Below are 18,563 nucleotides of genomic sequence, written 5' to 3' on the forward strand. Positions count from 1 at the left end.
AGCAGTGTTTAGCTGCCTGGGTGCAGGCATGCACGGAAGAGGCGGAGTTGGACCGATCCAAGGTTGGGATGTCGCCAGGCAGATGCGACAAGCCACCGAACCCAGGCTATTGGTAAGAAAGGGGCGAAGTTAAGGACCGTGAGGTTTGGTCTGAGCAGAGTGAAGAATATGAAAGACAGGCCCTCTGTGAGCCAAGCCCTAGGGAAACTCTGGAACATGTGGAAAGGCTTCTGGAAAAGAGGTGAAGTGCAAGCGGAGGGAAGGACGGAAGGGTAGATGGGGGAGGGTTGAGCCCGGAGACTTGCCAGTGTGGGACCAGGGAGGGACGGGGAAAGCAGGCTGAGGGGGAATTTTCAGGAGCAGAAGGAGGGCCTTGAGAATTGTCGCTGTGAGAAGCGAGGAGGGCCCGAACGAGGGGGCGTGGTCAAAAGCAAATCCCGGGCGAAGGGGCGGGGCCCCGGTAACTGGGTCCCAGCGCCGCTGTGGTTGCGGCTGCCTCAGCTACGGCTCCTGCTTCCCCACCCCCTTTCCCTGGGCTCCTTCCCGCCCGGCGCCGCGGGGACTCAGGCAAAGGCTGGGGAGGACGGTGGAGCCCGGGGCAGGCTGTTTCCCTGCCCCCGCGGCTGGAGCATCATCCAGAAGGACTGGCCGAAGGCAAGCCCCGCAGCCGAAGCGCGCGGCGCACACGCGCGCCCCCGGCCACCGCCGTCCTCTCTTCCCTCCCTTCCCCTCCTCTCCGCTCTCCTCCGCCCCCAGCCTCCGCTGCGGCGGGAGGAAGAACCCTTCCAACCAGCCAGGAGAGCCCAGATCGATTCCCACTGGGGAGAAAGACGAGACCCCGCACTCCGATCCGACCGGTCGCTCGCCCCAGGGCCACGGAAGTGACTCACCGTTCACAGGAGAGCCCGCGCTGAGCCCAGCCCCCCGACCCTCGCCCAGCCGCAGCCGCACAGACAGCGCTCCCCGGCGGGCCCCCGGCCCTGCCGAGCCCACTCCCCGCTCGGGGCCGGGGCCGGGGCTGGCGATGCCTGGCACGGCAGCGGCGGTGGCCGCGGCTGCTGCAGCTACTGCCACTGCTGCCACGGCAGCTGGTCCGGGCCCGGGCCGGGGGCTCGAGTCTCCGCAGTGGGGCTGAGCCCGCAGCCCCGCCCCCCGAACCTGAGGCTGCCGCGCCGCCGGGCGCCGGGCCTCCTCCGCCTGTGCCTCCGCCCCAGGAGCTGAAGCCAAGCGGGGAGCCCGGGCCCCGCTACCAGGCCCGGACCATGCATGTCCACCGAGCCCCGGGGGGCGCTGGGCCTTCGGAGCCTGAACACCCGGCCGCGAACACCCCCGGCGCCGTTCCACCGGCCTGTGCCGACTCGGACCCTGGAATCTCCGAGCCCGGACTGCCGCTGCGCAGGGGCTTAGGCTCGACTGTCGGCGGTCCCCTGGATTCCCAGTTTGCCGGACCCTCGGACGCCAGCCCGGCCGCTGCTCCAGGCCCCCGGGTCTTACCCTGCGGCCCCAGTCCACAGCACCACCGGGCCCTGCGCTTCTCCTACCACCTGGAGGGCTCGCAGCCTCGGCCTGGTGAGTGATCGACAGAGCATGGGAGCCCGGGCCACGGGCCTGGTACTGGGAGCGGGTTTTTATGCGAGTTCTTATTCTGGGCCCTCTGAGCCCCACCTCGGGGTCGGCCCGCTCACCCCAGCCCTTCGAGTCTCCTCAATCCTCACCCCCTCCCTTCATCCCTTGGCCTTTCATCCATCCAGCCCTTTCAGCCTCTGTCCCACATCTACTCTCTCTGTCTCTTGTGCCCCTCAACCCCTCTAACCCCCTTCTCTTCTGTCTGCTGAGGCTAATGGGTGAGAGAGCACTCCAAGAAAAAGGGGCAGGATTGCAAGGCAGCAATGGGATCTGGTTGGGGGACTGGATTTTAGTTGGGGGGATAGGAGAAAAGGAGTCGTCTCCCATTTGCCAGGCACCTACACTGTGCCAAGCTCAGAGAAGTTAAGTAACTTGCCCAAGATCACACAGCTAGTATGGAGTCAGGATTCAAAACCAGATCTGAGTCCAAAGTCTGTGGTCTTTTGGCTTCCCCACACTGAGGCTGGAGACCATGAAAGTAATGCCAAGCTTTCTGCTTATGTGATTTTCTCCCGTACTATTCAGCAGCCCTGGAGTACGACTGGAAAAAAAACAAAAGAGGGATGGTGGATTGATCCAAGGTTGGGGTTTTACCAGGTGTGTGTGGCGGGAGGACAAGGGAAGGAGGGAGTAGAAGGTGCTGGTAAGAGAAAGGTAGAAGAGGTGGGCTTTGGGGATCAGGCTGGAGGAGAAGATTGGAGGGGCTGGTAGGTAGGGAGACAGCAGAAAGGTCAGCGGGGGCAGAAGCTAGTTGTAGCAGAGCTGGAGAGCTGCAGGGCCATGAGGTTATTCCTGAGGAGAAATCAGGATGATTTCTAGGGTTTGCAGAGGTGGAGCAGCTCCTAGTTCAGGCTGGAGCCACAGACCTGAAGAGGCCTTTGTGCTGCACAGACCTGAGTGTCCGAGGAGCCCAGCAGGGCCTCCCCCATCTGGGGACATTCTCATGTGGGTCTGAGCCCAGGAGCCGTGGAGGAAGAGCAGTGCACGTCTGCCCCGCCTTCCAGTGGGACTGAAGTTTTTGAGCCTTTGGGGGCTCCCAGGGCTCACATCCCAGGCTCCACAGGTCTTGGGACTGTGGCCCAGCACCAGGTAGCCGTAGTGAAACACAGAGGGCAGGATGTACCTTTTGCCGCCGTTGCGACCTTGGGCTAGTCATGGAACCTCGGGGAGATTTCAGGGGCTTCCCTGGGTGTGGGATGGAGATAACCAGCTGACAACAGGCCTTTAACGCCCTGCCCTGCACGCTTCTGCTGCTGGCTTTCCATCTCCCCTCGACAGACACTGTGTGGAGCAGGCTACTCACTCACTTTATAACTTCTTTCAGATCCCAAAACCCACCATAAGCACTCCCACCTCAGGGCCTTTGCATTTGCTTTTCCCTTTGCCTGGTAGCTTTTCCCCTAGCTCTCCACCTGGCTTGCTCCCCATCTTTCATATCTCAGCTCAAATGTCACCTCCTCCAAGAGACCTTCCCTGACCGCTTTAGGAAGGGCCAGTTGGGAGTCTCCATCACAACTGCCAGCATGCTTCCTTCCATCTTTGCACTTAGGACAATCTGAAACTATCTTACTGTATGTGTCTACTCGTTTATTGTCCCTCTTACTCTCCTAGAATGTGAGGGTGAGGGGATTCTATCTGTTGTGCTCACTGTTGTATCGCCAGCAACTAGTGCAGTGCCTAGCACTCAGTAGGTGCTCAATAAATCCTTGCTGAACAAATGCCTGAACAGATACTAAGGGAGCACATAGTAGGTCCTGAGAAACTATTGCCTAAGAGAAAGTCACTGAATTCCTGCCCTCAGTCTGGGAGTACTCGGTCTCAGATACTCTTGGTCTGGTACTCAGTAGCTGGGCAGTGTCTAGACCCCTGGTGTCTGGCCCCTCTGATCAATACACGATGGTGATTCTGAGTATGCCTTCCCACTCCACCAATGCATCCAAATTACAAATCACAAAACCCTTCTTAAACCACACCCCACTTCCCCAAATAAGCCACACAAAGGTCCCAGGATACTTTTCTTCAATGAAGTCCCTGCCTCTGTAATTGCATGGAGAATGTCTTTTTTTTTTTTTTTTTTAATCCAAGAAGAAGGGTGTCAGGGAAGGACCTGACCTCTTATCCAGTCCTATCCAACGATGTCTAACTGACTCACTGTGTGATCCTAGGCAAGTTACTTTCCTTCTCTGAGCCTCAATTTCCTCATCTAGAGAATGCCGTGAGAAGTCTATGAAATACTGGTTGCAAAGCCTGCAGTATAGCATGAACCCTCAGCAACCAGGAGTTAAAATAATAATAACAGAGAAAAACTTTCTGAAGAGGAGGTGGAGGAATTACTCAGGCCCTGGCAAGGAAGGCGCTGGGCCATGTGATTCACAGCAGCATGGGTTGTGAGAGGCCCGCCTCCCCCACTGCCCAGTGGCCCAGAGGTAGGCACAAATGACTTGCTTCTCTCTCCACAGGACTCGCCTATAATTGGCCCAAAGAGGGCAGGGTTGGTGGTTGTAGGGTGTGTGTGTAAGAGAGAGAGAGAGAGAGAGAGAGAGAGGGTTTCCTGAACTTCAATTAAAGGGTTGAAACATTTTAGTCCACATGTTAAGATTTCCGTGTGCCTGCTGACTTCCTCCCTCAGACTGCTGAGACCTTTATTGAATCATCATCCTTAGTGCTCAGTGGCCTATGGTGGGGTGGGACTTTTTAAAATAATAATTATATCTTATCCATGCGAAGAGCCTTGAATTGCTTCAAAGTGCTTTCCCTTTTGGTTATCCCGTCTGATTCCTGGTGGGGGAAGGGATAATAGTTATTATGCCTATTTTCCAGGTTGATAAAACCTAAGGCCTTATTGGGTCGCTGGGATAACCCAGTGAAGTTCCAGAGAGGGCCTAGAGAAAGTCAGAAAGGGGTTCCCAAGTATAGGTTTGCTCTATCAATTTGGGGAGAATCCTACCCTGTTCCTCAGGGTTGAGACCTAATGAGGCCTAAAATGTCCTTCCAGATGCTGGGGGTTGGGGGAGCTTGGGGCTGACCTGAGCTCAGTCAAAGGAGTTGCATCTGATGTTAGAGTCTTTTCATGGGTAATGGGGGAAACTGAACCAATTAAGGGAGCAGCAGGAGGGGGAGACGGGGGCATCTTCAGAGACTACAGGAGTTAAAATTGGAGCTGGAAAGGACCCTTAGACACTGTCTGGTTCTAGGTTTCCCAAACCAAGTGAGCATTAGAATCCCTTGTTGACCTTAAAAGAAAAAAAAAAGTGATTCCCAGACTCCTTCTCAGAGTGCCAGAATCTTGGGGTCACGACCCAAAAATGTATTTTCAAAAGCTCCCAGGTGATTCTGATGCACAGCTTAGAGTGGGAACCACTGGTCAAGCCCATTTTCCAGTTAGGGCAGTAGAGGCTCAGGCAGTGATTTAGCCATGGCCCTACAGTGAGTCGGCTTCATTAGGGCCTCCTCCTTTGAAGCCCTCTCCCTAGGGCCTTATGTGGGCCTCCCTCAACTCACTCCCAACCTCAAAGGGAGACACAGGATCTAAGATAAACGGAGTGAGTCAACCTCTCATCCACATCCACACAAACACTGGCTACCTCGGTTTACCCTCTATTTCCAGCTCTCATGAACAGCTGCCATTTGCCAGTTTAAGTTGGAAGGCAGTTGCAGTTCTGGGACTCTAGGCAGAGGAAACCCTGGCATCAGTAGTGCCCATCGCAGGACCTGGTCCAAAGGAAGGGTTCTGGAGGGGCATCAGCAAGGGTTGTAGAGCCAGAGGGGAACACGGAGGGCAGCCCAGTGAGGAGATTTGGTGGAAGCAAAGGCACCAAGACATGGGGCACCCAGGGGCAGGACTGGCATTGGGACAAGTGGAGCCATAAGGCTGGCAAAAGAGACTTTCTCCTGAGGGCAAAGAGGAGCCATTGAAGGGTTTATTAACAGGGGAATGATGTGGTTAGATGAGGGTATTTGAAAGCTCCCCATAGCTGCATATGAAGAATGGATGGAAGAGTACAAGAGTGGAAGCAGGGAGACAGGCAGGTGGGTGTTGCAGCCATCCCAGCAACAGGTGATGGTAGTTCAGGTTAGAGCGCGGGCAGGAGTGGAGGGTAAGATATGTGAGATGTTTAGGTGCTAACATGGACAGGCCTTGGTGGTGGCTTGGATGTAGAGGCCAAAGAAGAGAGAAAAGTCCAGGATGGCTCTGGGTTGTTTTTTTTTTTTTTTCTTCAGCGGCTGGCCCATATGGGATCTGAACCTGTGACCTTGGTGTTAGAAGACTGCTGTCCAGCCAACTGAGCTAACAGATCAGCCCCTCAGGTTGTTTTCTGAAACCAACTACAGTAACCCAGTGGATGGTGGTGGGGCCATCTACTTGCAAGAAAAAGAGCAGTTTGGGGGACAATAGTGAGTCGTGTTTGAGACCTGTTGAGTTGGAGAGGCCTGGGGGGACATCCAGGTGGAGATGGCCAGCAGGCATTTGGCTGTAGGATTGGATAGCTCAGGAGAGAGGTCTGGGCCTGAGATGTTTGTTCACCACCAACACAGCCCATGGGCCACGCAGCAGCTCATGGGGAGAGTGCATGGTTCTGGGGGCCTGTCCCATCCTTGAAGACAGACAGTGAGGTCAGAAGAGTCACATCCAGGTGGATCATTCATTACCTGCCTAAACTTTGCCTTTTTTGGTAAGGGCGGGAGAGCAGTTTTTAAAGCATATTTGCATGAAGCTGAAACCCATTTCACATACACCCAGGGTAGCTGGCTGTTGCAAAGACCTGAGGGAGTACTCCTGGAAAGCAAATCGAACATTGGTAAAGTAAATTTGTGCAGCTCCCTAGATGTTCTTCCTGTTGAGGGCATCCTGAGAGGCCATAGAGGGGGTTTGCTTATGGAAAGAAGAGGGAGCTAGGGACAGGAGGAGGCGGTAGGCTCTGCTGGGGATTTTTGGAGAGCAGTAGTTAGAGATTCCAGGGGAGTGTCTGGGAAAAGACCCAGATTTGGTTCCTAGTCATCTAGGGCCTTCCAAACAAACACAACAAAATATAAAGACTCCAGGTAGCAGGGAAAAGGACTTCCCTAGACAAGACTAAAAATTTGAAGTTTTCAAGTTGCAAATGGTTGGCACCCCCACTACGTGGCCCTTTCGGGGACGTCTGTTCCTGGGGGGAGGCTGAGGCTGCCTGCTCCCCTAAGTGTGAATGGCAGCTAACAGTGCCCCAGACAAACGCAAACCCTGGGTTTCTGGGGGCCAGTTAGCTAAATGCCTTAGGCAGATGTGGAGCTGGCCAGACGCTGGCTGGGTGGGGCTAGGACCTGTCTGGAATGAGAGCAGGAAGCACAGTGTGCCATTGGCTAACCCCGCAGAGTCCAGTTCCCTCATCTGGAGAGAGCAGATATCCTTGGAGCAGTGCGTCCAGCCTCTCGGACCTGGAAGGCATCATACTTCTAAAAGGTGCCTCAAAACACACACTGGGCTGGAGACAAGGCTGCAGGGCAGTAGCTGAAGGAGCCTCAGCACTCCTGGCTCCACTGTTGGTTCACTGTGGCTCCAGGCCTCCCTTCCCCTTTTGGGGCCTTAGTTTCCCTATTTGTAACACCACAGACTAGGTCATCACATTTGTCTGGCATAGAATATGGCATCAATAAATACTCGATGAGCAAATAAGGGAGAGTGCAAGAGGAGAGGAAGGAGGACATTTCATTATTTAATGTGTCTATTGCATGCCTATTATGTGTCATACCCTGTGCTGGGTGCTAGGTGAGCAACAAGACAGGCACAACCCCTGTCCTTATGGAGCTCATATCTAGCAGGAAAGATACACTACAGGTAATTCCAAGCTCAGATGCTGCAGAAACACATGGGGAGGGGGGAGGGGTGCAGGGAAAAGAGGGCACTTGCGTTGAAACCTGACGGAATAGGAGCCCAGAGGTAAAGAGAAGCAGAAAAGCTGTTCAGATCATGGGGACAACTTGTGCCAAAGCCCCTGGCGGAAGAGAGCACTTTCGAGGAACAGACAAGAGGCCATTGTAGCTGGAGGGTGGGGGTGGGGAACTGTTCACAGCTTAGGCCTTCCTTGTCCCTGTGCTCAGGAGTTTGGAGTTCACCCTGAAGGCAAGGAGAGCCCTTCACAAGGCTGAAGGGATTGGCTGTGTTTTCCAAAACCTGGCTGTAGTGTGGAGAGTGCCTTGTAGAGGGCTCTGAGGATGGAGGCAAACCAGTTAAGAGGCTGGAGTTGGGGGGGAGGGGACGGTGTATAGAGATTGAAGTACTTGGGGCTTGGCTGGCTTAGTTGAGGGAGAGGGAGGAGTCGGGGAGGAAGCCCGGCCTAGGACGTGGGCAACTGGGTGGCTGGAGTTGCCAGTCCCTGGATGAGGAAGGCAGGAGGAGGAGCAGACTAGGGGCTGGGGTAGGGGTGTGGTTTAGGATGCACTGCATCTGAAGAGCCTGAAGACAGCACATCTAGGTGACAGCGCCCTACAGGCAGCGGCTGTGCCTCTTTGGGCTCCAGAGGAAGGGCAGGAGGGCGAGGACCACAGGTGTGTGGCTGAGGCCGCGAGGGCACAACAGGCTCTGCCCGGTTTCAGCGGCATTTAGTCCTCCGCGGTGCTTCCCCATGGCCCCTGCAGGGAAGGGGTTAAGTCACGGAGGGAAGGCGCCTGTGGAAAGCGGGAAAGGCGGGACTGGTAGGGCTGGCCCCTGGGAGCTGCTGCTGGCATGGAAGCCCTTCCGCCCGGGCCTTGTAGGCCCGCGCGCCGCCGCCGCCGCCCACGCCGTCGCCTTCGCCTTCACCTTCACTGTTCCCCCTCCAGCTTCTTCCCGGCTCCCTGAGACCGAAGCCGGGCCTCCCTACCTAATGCATTCCAGGTGGAGGGGCGGCCCCTCCCCCACCCCGCGGGGAGGGGGCAGGGACGGCGCGGGTCTCTCACTGTGCATCTCAGGGAGAGTCTTCCAGCCTCACTCACGCTTCTCGCTCTTCAGAATTCCTTCAGGGATCTCTGTTTGGTCTCCTGTCTCTGGCAGGGGCTGGCAGTGGCTGGCAGTGGTGAAAGCCCTCCAGACCCAGCTCTGCTACCTTCTAAAGTTTCATGTGATCTTGGGCAAGTCACTTCACCTCTCTGAGCCTCCGTTTTCTCATCTGTAAAGTGGGGTTGTAATTCCCACCTCCTAGAGTTGTTGTAAGGAATAAAGGCCAAAGGAAAAGCCCACAGCCCTCAGCATGACACACTGTAGCCAGGTTCAACAAATGGCCCCTGGCTGCCCATTTTGGCCCTGATCCTTTGCCCTTCTGACCCTGCGTCCCTCGCTGACTCCCATGCCCTATGTGGAGCCCATGCCTTCTTTGTCTCTGTCTCCCTTCAGAGTTGTCCCTCCCTTTTTCTGTCTCTAGCTATATCTATCTCTAGGTCTCTGCAGTTTCCTTGTCTTCTCCCTCCTCATCTTTGTCCCAGTGTCTTTCTTTATCATCTGTCTTACCCCCTCAAGTCCAGTTCTCACATTTGACCAGGCCTCTGGTGGTTGGGAGGGGAGATGAGTGGGTGTTGGGGTTCCTGGAGTTGAGGCAGGGGTCAGAGGGACCACACCCCTACTGGCTTTGTCCTCTTGGGGAGGGGAATCCCAGCCAGCGTGGCAGCCCCAGCACTGGTAATTACTGCCCCCAGTACTCCCAGCTGCAGCTCCACTCCCTTCCTTTCCTGTCCTCTGAAGTCCCCAGCTCCTCCCAGGGGTGGAGCTACTACCCCCTATCCTTCTCTGGCCTCTGGTGCAGAGAAGCAGGGAGGAGGTGGCTAGGCCCTCTCAGTAATCAAGAGACTGGAAGAGGGATGGGCTGTTTGTGTTCTCATGTGGCTTTGTGGTTTGAGTGTGTGTGTGCGTGTGCACATGTGCCTGGCTGCCTGGTAGCCTTTGTCCCCGTGGGTCTGTTTTGTGTGTGTCTTAGTGTTCTTGTTTCTGTATGTCCATATGTATGTTTGCGTATGTATCTGTATATATCTGTGTATGTCTGTGTGTGTCTTTGGGTTTCTCTGTTGCGTGTTCCCTAAGTTAGATGTCACCTTGGCTCTATCTAAGCCCATGTTGGGGGGAGAGGGGGGTACGGCTGGCCGGTTAGCTCAGTTAGTTAGAGCCTGGTGTTGATAACACCAAGGTCCAGGGTTCAGTCTTCGTTCTGGCCAGCCACCAAAAAAAAAAAAAAAAAAACACAAAACAGTAAGCCCATAGGGGTTTCCCAATGTTTCTGCAGGTCTCTGTAGATCTTGTGTCTGTCTGTCTGTTTCTGTACCAGTGTCTGTCTTTGTGTGCTCCCTTTTGGTCTGTGTCTTGGTGGTGGTGGTTGGTGGTCTATGTGTGGTGAAAGGGTGGGGGGTGTGTGCCTGCCTGCCTGAGCCTTTCTTATCCCTTTTTTTCTGTTCTGGAGCCTTCTTGCAAACCCAAGACTCTCTGTCCTTCAAACACATGCTTCACCCATACCCCCTCCTCAGTATCCACACTTTTGTCCACTTTTCTTCCCTTGTCCATCTATACCTGAAAGAAAACACACCTCATCCTGAAGAGCTCAACTAAAAACCACCTCTTTTAGAAAGTCTTCTCTCCTCCCCTCTCCAAATGTGATTTCTTTCCCAACTCAGCAAACATTCACTGAAGATGTGCTCTATGACTCTGGACACAGACACACTTGGGATCCAGTCCCAGGTCAACCACTTGTAGCTGTGTATTCTCAGGCAAGTTATTTTGCTTCTCCGTACCTCAGTTTTCTTATCTGTAAAATGGAGCTAATAGTTCACAGGGTTGTTAGGAGAATGCCTTACAGGAAAGCATCAGCACAACACCTGGCCCACAGTAGGTGTTCAACAAACAGTCGAATCCCCATACCTTATATCCTCTACTAAAAAAGTGAACAGCTTGAGTTCCAGAGAGTAGAATCCAGAAATCCAGCTTTTTATGTGAAATCCCCTAATTTTAAAAACAGTGAGCAGGCCAAATTTGTAGAGGGGCATCCTGCGCAGGACAGAAGGTGAACTGAACCAGACAGAAGGCAGATTCCAGTTCAGGGAACTCCTGAAAACTATTGCATGAGCCAGATCCTGAGCCTGCTCAGGCCCAGCAGAAACTGAGCCGTTCCATGGGGTGAGAGAGGAGACTTCCAAGGCTGCTGCCCAAGGGTCAGAGCATGCAGATAGGGCATGAGGTAAACAGCAGAAGCAGAAGAAGCCCTAAGGACAGTTATTACAATGTGATGGCCCACAAGTTGAATTTGGCCCACAATTTGGCCTGCTCCCTGTGTTTAAAATTAGGGGATTTCACATAAAAATCTAGATTTCTGTATTCTCTTGAAATATTGGAAGATCTGATAATACAGGGCCCCATTACTGCAAGGTCACAACTGGATGGAGGGAGGGGCTGCTGTCTCTACTTTAGGTGAGGCATGTGGTCTCCAGTTTACCCTAGTCCCCACCATTCCCTATTGCCTTACACTGTGTTCTACAGAAAGTTCCTCACTTTACACACAGATCCACACTTTACAGAAATGTCCTTTGCTTTATAGAAGGGGTCTCACTTCACAAAAAAGAGTTCTTCCATTTTACAGACAAGACTTCTGTTTCGTCAGAGTTCTTTATTTATAGACAGGTCATCCATTTTACAAAAGGGTCTTTATAGAACTCTCCTCACTTTGAAGAAGACTCCTCTATTTTGCAGAAACTTCTTCTCTTCACAGAAAGGGCCTTATTTTTTTATCAAGGAGACCTCCATTTTATAGAAAGTTTCTCCATTTTGCAGGAGGGAACACTCTTTAGGAAGCTCCTTACTTGCCAAAATGGCTCTCACTTTCCAAAAGAGCTCCCACTCTATAGAAGGTGCCTCCATTTTTCTGCAGAGTCCTTAGGTTCAGAAGATAAGTAGACTTCAGGGAAGGAACCTCTGAACTACCCAGAGGATTCCTATAAACAGCTCCTCCTGCATGTTTCACACTTGAGAGAGCTTTGTGTTTGAACTTTCAGAGAGAACATCTGCCAGGCCAAGCAAGGCCTGGGTGCAGTCTGGCCTTGAAGGTGGAGTGGGGCAGCTGGCCTGGGGCTCACATTCAAGGGGCAGGTGGGAAGAGGTGGGGCAGTTATGCCTTTATCCCCTGCTTTTTTCTCAAGCTGAGGGACTCTCCTTCCCCTCACAGAGCTGGCTTCCCAAAAGGCACTGTCTTTTTTGCTGTTCTTTCTTCTCAACTCCCTCTGTTCCCTTTCCCCACCCTACCCCACCCCCAGGAATTCCAGTTGTCCCTGGGGCCTACCTCTCAGCCAGGAAAGCCAGAGATTTGGGGGGCTGGAGGGAGAAGTTTGCATCAGCTGTCCGGAGGGCTGAGTGCTAGGGCTGGCTAGCATCTCACTGATCCTCACAAGGAGCAGCAGACACATATTCTTCCCATTTTGCAAACAGGAAAAATGAGGTCCAGAGCTATAAAGCCATTTGTCCCAGGTCACCAGGGAGCTGATGGCCAAGATCCAATCTGAGGCCCTAGTAGCTGTCTTGAGATTAAGCCAAGATTACAGCTGGGAGAAGGGAGAGGGGATGCTGCTGGCCAGGGAGGGGGAAAAGCTGGCAGCTGAAATTCCCAGAAAGATGTGAGGGAGAAGGGTCTGGTTCCAGTGGTTAATGGGCAAGAGGAAGAGTCCTTGTGCCTCAACTGGAGGCTGGATCTGCTCTGCCAGTAAACCTGGAAGCATGTGCTCAGGGCTGCCAAGCAGTGGCATGCAGTAAAACCAGAAACAGTTTTTGGAATGACTTTGCTATTTCAACAACAATAAGTTGTCATGGACAAATTCACAACTCAGCTACATTTCTTGACATATTTTACAGTTTTGTCTGGTTTGTATTTGGAATTGAATTTGAATGGGGGCGGCAGGGACAGGGCATCTTTTCACTGCCCTGCTGCCCCTAATAGGAATCCCACTCTGATCTGCAGAGCTGTCGTGGTGAGGGGCTCGATTCTGTGCCCATCTCTGGCTGTGTTGGCTTGTGTTTCTCAGTGGCTTTATGTTGAGTTGCAGCCTGCGGCCTGTGGCTTTATGTATCTGTGTGTATAGTTTTGTGACTTTGTGTATGTGTGTTTCTGCTGGTTTTCAAGTTTAACCCACATCGTTCTGTGTGTGTGTGTGTGTGTTTGTGTGTGTGTGTGTCGAGGGACACTATGCTCTTTCCTTTCTTTGTCTCATTGACTCCCCCAAACCAGAGGACTGCTGTTATTATCCTATTTTCCAGACAAGGAAACTGAGTTTCAGATAGATGGGGAGGTTTGCCCAGGGCCACACAGCTAGTAAATGTGCTGTTGGGATATAAACTGAGGTCTGTGTGATACCTAAGCCACTTGTTCCTAATTCAGGTGCTGCAACACCTTAATCAGTGATCATGATGACACCACCCTTGTTGGAATAGTCAAGTAACATGGTTTTTAAATTATTGACTCTGTTTTTTAATAAATAAAACCAGATTTAAGGTTATCCTTGAAATAATGTCACTGTCATGAGCATTCTGGTGCCCATTGCAGGGGAAATTGTGTAGAGCCTCTAGCTTGCCTGAGGCTTAAGAGGACAAGAGCCTGAGGTTCCCATGCTGTCTGGGAGGCATGGCTCTGCCTCATTTACTCAGAAGCTGTCCCTGACTGGGGCTGTCAGAATTAGCCCAAACAGTATGATTACTTGAATTTCAGACTTACAAGTAATTTTTTAGCATAGCATAATAAATTTTTGGCGTAAGTATGCGTGAGACGTGCTTATACTAAAAAATTATTCATTATTTATCTGAAATTCAAATTTAACTGGGCATCTTGTATTTTATCTGGCCATCCTGTTCCTGACCTCTCCCTCCCCTGTGCTTCCCCAGTCCCAACAGTCTGACCCCCTTTTACTTCCTGAGCCACCACTTAGGAGACTCTTATCCTGAATAAGAGTCTCTTGCCTTTGAGATTGGGAGCTCCCTGAGGATAAGGGATTACCCTTCCAGCCTGGAGAGGGTGGGGAAGGTGCGCTCTGCACCCCACCCTCACAGCAGGGCTGGGGCAGTGCTCAAGCACTCCTGGGGTGCCCAGGGTATGCTACTCATCGTCAACAAGAGATGTCTGAGTGACGGTGGTGATTGTGTGTGAACACATTGTGCCGAGAACATTGCACATGGACAGGTGAACAGTTCTGTAGTTCTCTCTAGGGTCTTTGAAGGCTGTGCACAGTTGGTGTGTGGCTGGGTACATTTTCACAAAGTGCTGTAAGATTTGGTGGTATTACTTTAGGTGTGTGAGGGGGGCTCCTTTGTGGCCTCTGCTCTAATGGGCATTGGGTACTCTGATAAACCCAGTGGTGCAGGGGACAGTGCTGGTGGAAGGTCTTGTCAGGTGTGTAGGTGTGGGTGTGAGTATGTGTATGAGAGGGAATGTTCTGGATTATCAACCACCAGAAAAATGGGCTGGTGAAAACCAATGCAGGATCTAGCTGGGTAGGAATAGGATGGGGCAGTGGGAAGGGCTATGGTTTCTGGGAAGGGGGAGGGAGACTCTACCCTGGGAGCTCCTCAAGGGCAGGGATGGGATTTTCTCATCCTCCAGCACAGAGTCTACCAGGCTGAGAAATATTTGGGGAACCAAACTAAGCTGAGGAATGCCAGAGAGTTCAGCAGTGTCCTGAGGGGCCACAGAGGCCTAGCTGAGAAGTTCCTATTTTCCCATGGGCAGTGGGGAGTTACAGAATGTTCTTTTGCAGGTATGTGGCATGATCTGAGCTGGACTGTAAGAAGGTTCATCCAACCACCTGGGGGGAGCAAGACCTGGGCCAAGGGAACCACTGAGGGACAACCTAGGAGGAGACAGAAATGTAGGCAGAGAGACAAGTGCGGGGGGGAGTGCTGAAACAGGAGAGGGAGGGATCTTGAACCTTTTCTCCTCAGTGAAACCCAGCCTGGTTCTTGGCCAGGCCTAGCCTCCTGAACCGGAACCCTGTTATTCATCTCCCTGTTGGCGGGACTGAGGCTTTCACTAGCCTCACTGCATCTTGTGACTTTCTGAAGCACTGCAGTCCACCCCTGCCCCTCCTGGTTCCCCTCTTTTCCACCTTGCCCTCAGACAGCAGGGTTAAGAAAGGAGTCCAGTCCAGGACCAGTCTGTGCTAAAGTCTGCCATTGACTTGCTGTGTGACCTTCGGCAAGTCCCTGCCCCTCTCTCTGCCTTTATCTCTTCACTAGAAACTGGGCTGACAATCCCTGCCCCTCTCAGCTGGTACTCCAGGGTGTCCCAGAATCTTTGAATTTCATTCAGCTCCCTATTCTGCAGGACTGCCTGCAAGGAGGTAGAGAGAATGGAGAGGCAGGCCCATGTGTGGGTTCCCAGGTGAGGTGGGTGAGGAGGGAGCATAGGATGGGCCAGGACAGGGCCATGGAGGGTAGTATGGTCACCCCACCCCGAGGCCAGCAGTGGAGCAGAGGGAGGGAAGACCCAGCCAGGGGCCCTGCTGTCCTGCTGCAGATGGGGCAGGGAGGGCCTGCCCAGGGGTTCTCCCTACTTTGAGGTGCCAAGACAGGGCCAGGTGGGCTCCTCTAGGCCCAAGGAGACAGACAAGGGGCCCCTGAGACCCTGGTGCCTCTGTGTGTATATCTGGGGGGAGAGGGGTACTCTGCATGGCAGTGTGCCTGGCTTTTCTCACTGGATCTCTGACCCTGTCAGCCGCTCTCTGCATCTTTCACTTTCTCTGGCCATCTGTTTCTCCAACTATGACTCTACCTGTGCCGCCCTCCCCCTCCATGTGATTCATCCTCCTCAACCCCACGCCTAGCGGGAGGACAGGGCAGGACCAGGCCAGGATGTGCTGAGCAGGGCAGAGTAAGCAGCCCAGCTGAGCCAAGAGGAACACCTCCTTCGTCCTGGCTGGGCCCTGCCTGCTCAGGTAGGAAGGGAAGTGAGGAAATTACACCCAAAGTAAGGTACGGGGTGGGGGAGGGGTGCTGTGTCTGGGGCCTGGGGTACCATGTTCTCTCAGGCCTGGGAAAGGCTCCTGGCCTGAGTCCCCTGGTGCCTGCCTGGCTGGGCTGTAGCCAGGGTGGGGTCAGGGGTACAGGGAAGCTGCTGGAATCTTGTGGGTTGGGCTACTCCTTCCTTCCAGGACTGAGAGACCTAAAATCCCCTATGACTCTGCCTGTGTGACCCTGTAAGGGAGGGCACGGATGTCTCTGTGTGTGTCCCAGCCATATGATTTCGCATCAAAGGCCACATGTGACACTGTGACTGTTTAGACCAGGAGGAGGCAAGTGTCCCATGTGTATGTATCCCTGAGCCCATGGCTAAGACCACACCAGGGACACCATGGACATGTTTCATGAGTGTGCTACATAATGCCATGTGTCTGTAATTGTGTGTCTGTGTTTCTGAGTTTGTAGTAGTGTATAACTCTATGCTATTTTGCCATTGTGTGAGGTTGTGTCTGACATGGTATAATTGACCTTTTGTGGCTATAGTCTTTGTCTGTGTGTAACCATGTTTGTAGGTGTGCAAAGGCATATTATGGTGTATATGACACACTATGGCCCTGCAATTGTGAGACACAATGTAAATGACAATGTATATCTTTGTGACTCAGTGGAACCATGTTTAAGGGGTGTATAACTGGGTATACGATGGTATGTGTTTGGACTATTTTTGTGTGAGGCTATGTGAGGTGGTAGAATTGCCATTGTGTGACTGTGCATGACCATGTGTAATCATAGTGAGGTTAGGACTGCAAGTGTGACCTTGTGTGACCCCACAGTTATGTGAAACAGTGTAAAAAGCGCCACGTATTTTTGTTCCTGAGTGAGCACATTTGTGACTAGTCATTTATGAGACTGCGTGACACAGGGTAACAGACCATTTGTGGCTGTGAGTAAAAGGCCATGTGGCTGTGGCACAATGTAACTGACACCATGTGCCATTGGCACCTCTGGGAGCTCTTGAGTACCCCTCACTCTCTTGTCCTCATGCCTGTTTGCCTGTATCTCTGCCTACACAGGGCTTTTCATGGCTCCCTTCTGCCACAGGATGGACATCTGGCTCCTCAGCCTGGCATCCAAGGCTTTTCCCTCTCCTCTCTGGCCCCACCTGACTTTTTATATCAACTGAGGAATTCCCACAGCCCCCTGCCCAGCCAGGACCACACAAGCCCCACACTCCTTCTCTTGGGACATGTCATCCCTGGGGGGGTCCCCCACTGCCTCCCAGACCGAACAGATCTTCTCTAGTAGGTGTGACTATCATCTCCAGGGCCAAAAACAGAGGTGGGTTGAGGGGACCTACAGTGAGGGAAGAGGGATAGTACAAAAAGGCCTCCCCTTTTTCTGAACTTTCTGATTGCTGTTTTAAAGTTCCTGTGACCTGAACTCTGGATGCTGGGTGTGTTTGAGGGGGGTGGGGGAACAGTGCATGGGGGAAGATGGATGTGGAAGTAGAGGAGAGTGGTACACATTGGTGAGAAGCTGGGATTTAAGAAGCAAAACTTTTGCTCATGAAATACAACTTCATCATTTTTAAGCATGCCCAGCTGTACAAAATTGTAGACAAGAAAGTTCAGATATCCTCAGAGTCTTAAAAAAAAAGGATGAAGAATGGTTTATGCTCAGCAGACCCATGGCCTGCTTGCATAAATAAGGATTGCAAACACGTACACAAACTTTAGGGTGCTCACTCTCACCCCAGTCTGGTTAAACTATCTAGTAATAATGCCTGCTGACATTCATGGAATCAGTGCACTAATCACAAAGAGCTCTTATCTGTTTCTGTTTTTTTTTTTTTTTTTTTAAAAGATGACCGGTAAGGGGATCTTAACCCTTGACTTGGTGTTGTCAGCACCACGCTCAGCCAGTGAGCGAACCGGCCATCCGTATATGGGATCCGAACCCGGGGCCTTGGTGTTATCAGCACCGCACTCTCCCGAGTGAGCCACGGGCCGGCCCAGAACTCTTATCTGTTGATGACAACAGCCAGCCCTAGCCCTGGGCCTGGCTCCTGAGGGCTGGGGTAGGGGCTTACCAGAAAAGTGGTGTGGCCAGGAAAGGGGCCCAAGTCAACCCAACACCTCAGATACCTGCTAAGACATGCAACTCCCCAGTCTCCTTTTTGGTAAAATTGGTTGCTTCACACCCAGTTTCTCCCTTTCTGCAGGGCTGCACCAGGGAAACCGGATCCTGGTTAAAAGTTTGTCCCTTGACCCTGGCCAGAACCTTGAGCCTCATCCAGAAGGCCCCCAGAGGCTTCGCTCAGACCCAGGCCCCCCAACCGAAACCCCCAGCCAGCGTCCTTCACCACTGAAGCGGGCACCAGGGCCAAAGCCGCAGGGTAAGTGGTTCCAGAAAGCAACAGAGAAATGGCCCAGAAGAGGGGACAGAGGAGGGGAGAAGTTAGCCAGTGGCAGAAGAGTGGGCTTGTTGGAAGGACAAGGAGGCACACAGTCTCAAGGGCAGTGCTACCTACCCATCTGGCAGAGGGTGGTGGCCTGAGGCTAATGTATGCATACTGGGATCTCACTTCAGGCCTGCTCTATGCCTACTTCAGGCAAAGGTACAGACTGGGGTTTATGGAGGAGGGTATGGTCTGGCTATGACAGCCACCTCCAAACCCAGCTCATTGGGGTCTTCTCGCTGTCTCTTCCCTATCTGTTCTCCAGTCCCGCCAAAGCCCAGCTACTTGCAGATGCCCCGGGTGCACCCCCCATCTGAGCCTATCCCCCCTCCACCATCACGCCCGCTGCCAGCAGACCCCCGAGTGGCCAAGGGCCTGGCCCCCAGGGCAGAGGCCAGCCCCAGTTCTGCAGCAGTATCCTCACTGATTGAGAAGTTTGAAAGGTGAGTCTGGTCCCTGGAGGACCAGGGGTGGGGAAGGGTGGACCTGGGACAGGAAGGGATAGTCATAGGAGAGACCTCTCAGTCAAGCTCATATCCTGCCTCCATGTGT

General features: G+C 53.0%; 1 protein-coding gene across 1 annotated transcript in view; it reads left to right on the plus strand.

Moving 5' to 3' along the window:
• Positions 1-1,075: 1,075 nt before the first annotated feature.
• FGD1 (FYVE, RhoGEF and PH domain containing 1) overlaps positions 1,076-18,563 on the plus strand; it is a 45,611-nt gene continuing 28,123 nt past the window's right edge. The window contains exons 1-3 of the mRNA XM_063083295.1: positions 1,076-1,569; positions 17,775-17,948; positions 18,277-18,454. Coding sequence (XP_062939365.1) covers positions 1,263-1,569; positions 17,775-17,948; positions 18,277-18,454 — 659 coding nt within the window. The 5' untranslated portion in view covers positions 1,076-1,262. The remainder of the gene's footprint in view (positions 1,570-17,774; positions 17,949-18,276; positions 18,455-18,563) is intronic.

This window comes from Cynocephalus volans, chromosome X (genome assembly GCF_027409185.1).
Source record: "Cynocephalus volans isolate mCynVol1 chromosome X, mCynVol1.pri, whole genome shotgun sequence".
In the NCBI taxonomy this organism is placed as follows: domain Eukaryota; kingdom Metazoa; phylum Chordata; class Mammalia; order Dermoptera; family Cynocephalidae; genus Cynocephalus; species Cynocephalus volans.